Genomic DNA, 10,427 nt, shown 5'->3' on the forward strand with positions numbered 1-10,427 from the left:
TCAACGATGCTGCAATTTAATTGGAATACCTTTGTCGGGTCGAAGTATCAAATCGGTTTTGACTTCCATTTTTGCCATCGATTCTCCCGGCAGCACCCGATAGTTGGCCAATAGTTTAATAAGCGTCACCTTCAGTTCCATCATGGCGTACCTTTGGCCGATGCAGTTCCGCGATCCGGCACTGAACGGAATGTAGTCGTACGGACCACGGGTGCTTTCGTTCGTCTTGGAGAATCGTTCCGGGATGAACTTTTCCGGCTCCGGCCAGATTTTGGGATTCCGATGAATGTTGTAAATCTTGATCGAAATTGTCGTACCGGCCGGAATGGTGGTGCCATCTTAAATTTTTCGATTTAAATTAAAATCTTTAAACAACTAGGTAGTACTTCTAACTTACTCATTTCCATGTCCTCAACAAGAGTTCGTCCAATGATCGGGACCGGTGGCATCAAACGTAGTGATTCCTTTATGACCATATCCAAGTACTCTAGCTCTTGAATTTGCATGTTCGTCAGCCGTCCAGCGGTGTTTTCCTTGCCCAAAACTCGAATAATTTCTTCGTACAACCGCTGTTGAATGTCTTGGTATTTGGCCAAGTGCCAAATCGTGAACGAAATACCTGACGTGGTTGTGTCATGTCCTTCGAACATAAAGGTATCCACTTCCTCTCGAATATCCTCTCGGCTTAGTGGTTTTCCATCAACGGTAACGTTCAGCAGTAAGTCAAGGAAGGTTATTTTTTTCTTCGAATACATATCTTCTTCGTGAAGATCGAACGCCACCTTGGTGTTGGCTTTCTCCTGCTCTAGCAGCATTCTTCGAGAATCAATTACCGAATTTGTAAAATTATGAAGTTTTGAAATAACTTGCTTCTGATCTTTGGCATACGGGTACAGGAAGAAAAGTGATGGAAACGAACGAAAAAGGCTAAATATTCGCCGTAATATGAAGGTACTCATTTGTTTGACCGCCAATGCGTATTCGTTATTTGGGTCATCCTGGGCGTGAACTTGGACTCCCATTGAAGTTGCTGAAAAATTAAATAAATAAAAACATTATCAAACAATTGCATCATGCTACCACCATAAATACTCACCACAAATACTGTCCAATGCATACAGTGTGACGTAATCATAAATATCAAACTCTTCTTTTCCCGCGTGTGGCTTCAGTTTGGATACCAAAACGTCAGCTTCAGTATTAAACACTTCCAAGAAGTTCTCCAAAATCTTGAAATGAAACGTTGGGGTAATAATTTTTCTTCGCTGGAACCATTTCTCTCCAGTTGAAATCAACAGTCCAGTGCCTAACCAGGGTAGCATAAAATCATAGGCAAACGATTTCCGAATTGATTTTGCCAGTAAAACCTTTTCGACATTTTTCGAACTAGATAACTCCATCACCAACTCATTGAATGCTGCAACCATGACAAAGTCTTCGCCGTGAACCTTATGCAAACCTGTTATGATCTCGAAAATTTCTACGAAAAAAAGTATTGGTGGAAAGAGCAGGCAGCACTTTTGCGAGTAACAATCCTTACCAGGTATGCTCTTGCCAACAAACATGGGAAGCGTTCCCCAGAAGTAATGCGAATCAGGACCATCGAAGTGCGATCGAATGTTCAACAATCGCTGACGGCTTCGGTGATAGTTAAGTAGAACATATCCGACGGTCGCGAAAATAAGTGATAAAATTAACAACATTCTAGTTGCACTTTTCTACAACAAGTATCTCAATTGATGGGTGAACAATCAACAACTGGTTACACGATAGCAAGGCAAACAGCGAACGCAGTGCACAAGATTCGTGAGAACCCGTAATTATTATTGCACTGATAGTCGGTTCTCAGGTGGTAATCAGGCAGATAACTTGTAGCTCGTTCATCCATCAGACATTTCAACGCAGTGCGTGTGTGGTTGGATACTTTTGAACACGATTACAATACCTCGGCTATCTCGGGCCTAGCATATTCACCAAAACAAGTGATAAGGCTATAATAAGCAATTAAGATTAGTTAGATTATGTCACACTTAAACGAGTGTTGACGTTGACCAGTCAACGTTAGTGACGGTGTATAAAATACAGGTAAATATGCTACATTTCGTCATCATGTTAACTGTTTAGAAATCTAGATATCTTCAATATCTCAATAAATGAATATTGAATAGATAGGTACCTATCATTTACACCGTGATAGAAAAATTTCTGAAGTGACTTGATACGTGAGTCAATGCAAAATATTAAACTGGTTTTAAGAAATTAGGTCTATTATATCTTAACTGCAGCGATAAGAAGTAAAGCAATCTTGAATGCTGAATAAATTGAAAAACTCAATAAAAATACAAAATGATTTTGTTTTTGAAACAGATGATTCAAACTTTGAGCCTTGAACAATAAACAGATTATCAATTGATCAATTGCTGCTAAAGTCTAACTTTACTTTCACAACAGCTCAGCTTGTGCAAGCAATAAATCAATTCGATTACACCTAAGATATCGTTGCTGCATAAATGCTCATTCATTGTTGGTTTAAACTGACAAATTTTACATTTAAAAATTTTCCTAACATAAGGGCTTATACAGCACCTTACAGTACTCGTCGCTTTACTTCCATTACACCTGTCAAAACGTTAACCGATCCAGATATGGCGACCAACATAACATCCATCCTTTCACAGCTACCCTCGCTGGTCCAAGTCTGGTACTGCTCCGTTGTGCTTGTTACTCCGCCTCCGATGCGTCTGTCCAGACGTGCTACCCGGCGTTGGTAGTTCGCTGGCCATACACTTTTCTGTTGCAGTTGCAACATAATCTGTGTTACAACCCTATTGACGGCATTCCGCATTTCATCCACTATGTTATCCAAACTCAGGGGTGGCATCTCGCTCCGCACTGCGGCCAATCTTGGATAATCGAATACCACGTACTGTGATGTTTCTACCGTCCAACTGCGGACAGACGTGTTCGTAGCGCTGTGATCCAGGCTAGACCTTCGTATCGCAGTATCGACGATGATACATTAGCCAGCACCCAGCAGCCGTCGCTTGCTACTACTAGGCCCGTAGTTATTCGGCATGGTTCTGGCTACCGCTACGATAGCCTATGCTACCATCTCACAGGTATAGTCGATATGGCTGTTGAGGGTCAGCCGGTCGTCTATCATTACTCTCAGACGCTTGCCAGCACGCGTTGAAGTAACGACATGCTCTCCAATGGTGCTAACAGCCCGCTGTACTGCTTTTTAGTTACTGATCAGCAGGATCTCCGTTTTATGGTGGGCAATTTGTAGTTATGCCCCCTATAACTAGTACTCTACCTTTCCAATCGCCTCTGTCACCAGCATTTCCACCTCTTCCAGTGATTTACCGGCAACGATGTCGCCTATAACGCTGATGATTATCGCACCTCTGAGCGGCTTCAAAGTCAGTACACCATTGTACATCCCGTTACAGAGCGTAGGTCTGAGGTCGAACTGCATATTCGACAGACCGTGTACCTCGGCAGTCTGTTCAGGATTAACCTCTCCAGATGTTTTTCACATGTATCCGGCAGACATATCGGCCTATAGGACGCCGAATCCCCCGCAGGTTTTCCTGACTTCGGCACTAGCACTTCTGGAGCTTCCATTGGTCCGGGAAATGACCATCTTCTAGGCAGTTTTGCAGCACTATCCTGAACATGGCCGAGAACGCTTGTATTGCAACCTTCATGGCTACGTTACGGATTCCAACTGAATCGGGCGCCTTCTTAATGTTTAGCCATCTAGCCACTGCAACTAGTTCAACGTTCGAGACTTGCTGACCGTCGGTCAGTGTCCCTCTCTTCTACACTGTACGGTGTTGGTGGCCACATCGCAGGCTCGTGCGAGGGGAAAAGCCCCTCTACGATAGCCTTTAGCTTATCCGGGAACATCTCCCTGGCTGAATTATTACCTTTGGTTTTCGCAATCACAATGCGATAAGCGTCTCCCCAGAGGTTGGCGTTAGCTTCTCGGAACAGCTGCTTGTATCAGATGTACCAGTTGCGTTTGCTCTGCTTTATCTTCTGTTTCAATGCAGCCCTTGCCAATCTGAAAACCATGCTGCGCTCTTCACGCTTTGATGCAGTTCTGGCTTGTTGGCCGCGTTTTCTAGCTCTGAGACAACTAGCCAAACGAAGTCAACAACAACAACGAAGTGTCGCATTCTACCAGTAAGCGGGGCGCTGGGAGCATTTCTCGGCTCCAGTTTTTTCGGCATGGCAGCATCACATCCCCTCATCAGCGTGTCCGTCAACTCCCACGCACTCAGGATGAATCTTCCGTTGTCTACTCGGAGCGCTTCAACGAACAAGTCCTTGTCGAAGCCCGTTGTCATCCACTTTCACTCGCAGGTTCTAGCCCTTTGCAATGTCATCGAATTCCACTGACCGATGCTATACGTAACCACCTGATGATCGCTGTGGGCATACCCTTCACAAGCCCTCCAGTTCATGTTCGGCATCAACGATATACTACCAAAGGTGACGTACCTTCGTTGACCAGCGCGACTTCCAGCTGAGCTTCCAACAAACTGTACCCTCTGACGTAAGTATGTCTGCTGCCCCACTCCACAGGTCAAGCGTTGAAGTCTCTTCCAATGATGGTTGGGCTTCAGCCGATGAGTTTTTCTGTCAGTGCGTCCAGCATCTGGTGGAACTACTCCATGGTCCATCTTGGGGGGCGCGTAACAGCTGCACACGAAGGTCCCGTAGACAATCACGAAACCTTTGTGCGGTTTCAAAACCAACTCTTCGTCGGGGAACTTGCCCATTACCTGTATTGCAGCCATTGCTGCTGGATCAACTGCCCAGCTACCATTACAGCGTGGAACTCGGTACGGCTCTGCAAATATTGGGTCATCTCACAACGATTCCGCTGACACAAGACGTTGGCCAGCATCCCACGTTCCATATAAACATCCCGTGGTTCCAGAGCGTCGCGTCGGTGATGGTTTAGGGGGCCGTCTCTAAGCGTTGGAAGCTTCCACTGGTGACCACTTATCGAAAAAAACGTGAAAATCAACGCCGCGTACTATAAGACCGAGGTTCAGGAGATGGTTGTGGGCCCGGCACTTCGTGACCTTCACGGAAAAGATCATTATGTCTTTCAACAGGGCGGCGCATTTTTAAAGTGTATTGAACACCCTGTATTTGGACCGGCACAGTTTCGCGCATGGTGCGCGAAGCTCCAGCGTTTAAAGCATCTCTCGATTTGCTTGACCACGCAAGGTTTTTAGCACGCACACTGACCACGCGACCTTGATGTTGCCCTCTTTTATTAGCTTGGGCGCTGCTAACGCCGAGATGCGAATCGCCGCCGTCTACGTTCCAGCGATGATCTTCCTCATCCGGGTTCGGCACGTCGCTTAATTTATATTGTGCTATCAGCGCTCTTCTAAGCTCCAACTCTGGGGTGATCTCGTCCAGATCTCTTCATTTGATCACGCTTTCAGAGAGCGCTTTCACGGTCGCATCATTTCCCAACGCTTTGGCAACAAGCCCCTTAAATGGTGCGCTCTTATTATTATTATTATTATTATAATTAAATCAACAGGCTAATATAGACCCAATGATTGTCCAACACACAAAATACAAAAATACAGTCAAGTAATTAATAAAATGTTTACAAAAGTAATGTAAAACTAAGGCTAAATCTAGAATTAAGTTCACTTTACTCGCGGTTTACCGCTTCCGAACAAAGTAGGCAAATCTTCTGCGTCGTAGCAGATGGAAATCGAAAAAAAAGAAACTTCATTAAAGGTACGCTGCAAACCTCCGATGGCACCGTTTATGCTGTAGTTAGTACGACGAAGCGGTAATCTTAGCATTGCATGATTCCGAAGAGCTCGTGGTTGCACGTTCAAGTTGATCTCCTCCAGAAGCACGGGGCAGTTCATTCTACCCTGTAAGCTGTATGCACTAAACAAAGCTCTGGGCGCAGCTCTATGAACGCGAAGAGGTTCTAAGTCGATCAGTTGACAGCGGGAAGACAAAACGGGTTACTCTATGGCAGCTTTAGCAGAGCGAATCGAAGAAATCGACGTTGAAGTGATTCAATACTCTCTCAGCACTATTGCTGTAGCTAGGATTTCAGACGGACGAGCCGTATTCCAGGATGGACCGTACCTAGGAACAACACAGCGATTTAAAGCAGTACATATCGGAGAAACAAGATCGGGTCTTTTTCCCGTGAGAATGTGATTGAATGTGACCTCATCGAAGGTCACTTCAAAACACAAGGTTGGTCTAAAAATTGTCTGTCCTAGTGCAATCGTTTAGCCTGCCAAGATCTTACCGGATGAAGACGAGCATAGGTGAGCGGTGTGTAATCCAGCTGCTTATGTTTGTGGCTACATCAGAGCACGACTTTGCTGCAGTCGCCTATCGGCGGTTCAAATAAGATGGTGAATGCAATGCGTGCTTTCCCGCGCGAATACAAGAGTAATTCTGTTGAGCTTCATATCGTTTCCCAGACTAGAACTACAGATAGCGGTCATCAAAACCCGTCTAGCGATCAACGTCATGGAGACACACAGGATGAAGCCTACGCAAAGATTTTTAAGACGAAATGTATCCAGCGCATTGCGGTGTGGTTTAGCAAAAGGTTAGAGTTAACGGGGATATCGAAATGGAACCGAACTGAGCGCCGCTGACGAAGCATCGAAGTGACAGAAGCTACCGGATCTCTCTCCTCCGAAACGCCGATCAAAGGAAGATATCTGGATGAGATCACAGAGTAGGAGCTTAGAAGAGCGCTGATAGCACAGTAAAAATTGAGCAACGTGCCGATGGCAATCCGGATGAGGAAGATCATCGGTCTAACGTAGACGGCGACGATCCGCATCTCAGCGGGTTAAATCAATGTCGCGTGGTCAGTTTGCGTGCTAAAAACCATCTCTTGCGTGGTAGCAAATCGAAAGATGCGTTCCATGGACCTGCTACTAAAGCTACTAGTAGCCCAAGCTACTAAAAAAGGGTAAAATCAAGGTCGCGTGGTCAGTTTGCGTGCTAAAAACCATCTCTTGCGTGGTCAAGCAAATCGAAAGATGCGTTCCGTGGCCCTGCGCAAGGTGAGTTAAAATAGGTGATCTAGTTTTCACAGTTTGTAAAACAGAAATGCGCGGAACGATTGGTTAGCAACCATCGACGTTGTTTATACATTCAACAGTTTCCGCTTTGAAAATTTCGGTGATCGTCAAGGGTAACCCAGCGGGGGTGAAAAACAAATTTGAACATCAGAAAACCTCTCTTGACTAACCTTGGACCTGCGTTCTTGCGAAAACCGATTTCTCCAAATGGAAGCGATTGTTGCAACATGTATACTTCGCTCAACGATTTCCGTTAAGTCCACGCTGCTAGCTATCGAAGGAGCCTATCGCCACCAGACCTTTATTACAAAACCCAAGTAGCACTTGTAACTAATCATAAAAATAAAAAAATACAAAAAGGTTGCACAGCAGTTACATTTAGGATACTTGTAACGAGTTAGGTTACATAAAATTAAAAATAGTTACTTTTTAGTTTTCTAGTGACAAAAATCTCAAAAAGTTACCAGGTAGTTACCAAATGACCAAATTGAAACCTTTTTTTCGAACTGTCAACAACTTGGTCGTCGCAAAACAGTCACCTTTCAGTTACGAGTTACCAAATAGTTATCAAGTGACACAAATGAAACCTTTTTCCAAACTGTCATCAACTTGCTGGTCGCAAAACAGTTAATTTTCCGTTACGAGCAGTCACGAAGTCAAAAAAAGTCGGCTAGTAACATTTTCGCAACAATTTGTTCACTGTTCCTTGTAAACACAACGGATTAAGGAAAAACTAGACCTGAAGAATATTGCTAATGGTAAAGATAAACAATTGGTACACGGGTTGTGAAATGCTCTTGTAAATGCGTTTATTTACTTAATTGATGGTACTTGGAATCTTCTCCTCCCAGACATTGGTATTAAGTAAACAAATGATGATTATTCTCAAACGTCAAAACGATCAAGTTACATCGAAACGAAACCGGCAATGAAAATAGGTTACAGTGTAACTTAGAAATGACGACATAAGAAATAAGTGACTACAACAGATTTAATATTGGTTACCGTATAACCGATACCGTAACCAGGTCGAAGGCTAAGGTTACGTACAACTAGAATGTAACTGAAATGTAACCTTCTATGATTAACACTGGTGGTAACTGTTTTATTCAAACTGAAACTATTCTTTGATATTAAATTAACACTTTCTTTTCACAACAATCACTAAAAAATACCTTTTCCCGATATCAACAATGTGAACAATGAACAATGGCTGCTTAAAATCATTTCATGCAATATGCCGCAAACGATACAAAACTTCAAGGACGATGGTGTAGTAGTTAGAACCAAAGGCAAAATGGCTATGAATTTTACTGTGATAGAAGTGATAGCGAAAACAACTTGATTTTTAATGGTTTCTAGGTGAATGCTCCACTAATTCATTATTGCTAAGAATAAATTTAAAAAATCAAAAAATTAAAATTTAAATTTTTATATTTGATTTACAAAACATCAATTTTTCAAAGAAGTAAGTAACGAAAAGCTATATTAAATAAGAGCGCGTGAATTTTTCAAAGCTAGAATCATGCATTTCACCATAAATTTGAAACTGCATTAAAATTTGTGTTGAAATAATAATTTATACACTCTTCTATATTCAACAGTTAAATTTACTGCTTGACGTTGACAGCCATAGATAATAAACCTGCTACATTTTCGCTATGCAATAAAAGTTACAAGATAACTAATTTGCCACCAATTGAAAGTCAATTTACAGTTTATGTGTAACGTCAATAGTAACCATTTTGTAACTATACATGTTACATATTGGTTATTGAGTAACTGTTAATGCAACCAGATTTAGTTACATAAGTTGCGCTATTTCGGTTACACAACTGTTATATTTTAGGTTACTGTAACCGAAGTTTTACATTTAAATTTGTCGCATATCAGCCGCTGCGACTCAATTGTGACAACGTGTGCTACTTGGGAAGGAACTTTGAGAAAACGGAGTTATTAATCTTCAAGTCAGTGGAAGAATCTGAGTTTGCTAAAGAGAAGGTCCTGCTGCAAAGGGTGAAGGCGTTGCCGTGGCAGAACGCTTTGCCGAAGAATAGTACAAAATGAATCAGTTCATTGATGGAGGTGAACTGTTATGAACGAAAAATTGCATAATCGAATGCGCTCATGAGGACAATCCAATACTGCTGCACAAGTAAAAGCACTTATACACGTACGCATATGTTGGGTTGGAAATGAATAAAATGTTGCCGGGTCATTCAGGGTGAGCGCCAAGCCCAACATCTCCTGTTTCCAGCTTGGTTCGTGACACTCATACAAAACCTCGCATGTTGGCCAAACCGTGGGGGCCTTAATAACCCGTCACGCACCTTGTCGTAGCCGGTGTTTATTAGAAGTTGTACCACATAATTCACCAGACAACGCTAACCGGGCAGTTTGTACCTTCCGGAACGGAAATCCTCTTGTTATCGCTGAGATACGTCTGTGCGTCGCACGTGTCCAACGACGGGAGGAAAACGTTGGGTACCGCTACGACGTGCGCCGATTGAAAAATCCTGAGGTGAAAAGGGCCTTTGTCGAATAATTTGAATCTCGAGCCTCAGAGCAATGGACCGGCGTCAAGAACGCCTTCATCACGACCAGTGATGAAACCCTCGGCAAAGCGCGCATCGAGCGGAGGGAGTGGATTTCGGATGAAACTTGGAGGAAGACCAACGAGCGGAGAGAGGCGAAAGCCGGCATTGAGCGAGCGTGGACCAGATCGGCTAAGACAGCTGCCCGTCAACGATACGCCGAACTTGAGAGAGCTGTTAAACGTGCTTGTAGGCGGAACAAGAGAGCCAGGACTAACTCCCTAGTCGAACAAGGAGAAACCGCCGCCGCCAATGGTGATATCCGATTGTTGTACGATATTTCTCGCCGCCTGAATGGTGCCAGGATGAATACAAAGATGCCGCTAAAGGACAGAGCTGGTCAGCTACTGACTGACCGTACAGAACAGCTTAAGCGTTGGACTGAACATTTTGAACAACTCTGTCAGAGACCAACAAAACCAGCAGCGTATGACGCCTACAGTTCGTCGAATTAATCGCGTCAACTCGGAGGCGCCATCGCTGGATGAAATTGTAACAGCCATCAAGAGTATGAAATCCGTATAGCGCCAGGGATAGACTGTATTTCAGCCGAAATGCTCAAAGCTGACACATCTTTGTCAGCCCAGATGATGCATCAGCTTTTCAGCAATATATGGAAAACCGCAACTTTTCCGGTGGACTGGATGCATGGATATTGGTCAAAGCCCCTAAGAAAGGAGATCTAACTGAATGCGGTAACTGTCTTGGCATCACGTTGCTCTGTATT

At 43.6% G+C, this 10,427-nt stretch overlaps 1 protein-coding gene across 1 annotated transcript; it reads right to left on the reverse strand.

The window, feature by feature from the left end:
• LOC128746138 (cytochrome P450 4d8-like) lies at positions 1–1,703 on the reverse strand. Its single transcript, XM_053843186.1, has 4 exons — positions 1,541–1,703; positions 1,097–1,480; positions 398–1,030; positions 1–338 (listed from the first exon to the last, which is right to left on the reverse strand). Exons 1-4 carry the CDS (start codon positions 1,701–1,703, stop codon positions 1–3), a joined length of 1,518 nt encoding a protein of 505 aa, XP_053699161.1.
• Between the last annotated feature and the right edge of the window lie 8,724 nt (positions 1,704–10,427).

This window comes from Sabethes cyaneus, chromosome 1, assembly GCF_943734655.1.
Source record: "Sabethes cyaneus chromosome 1, idSabCyanKW18_F2, whole genome shotgun sequence".
Lineage (NCBI taxonomy): Eukaryota > Metazoa > Arthropoda > Insecta > Diptera > Culicidae > Sabethes > Sabethes cyaneus.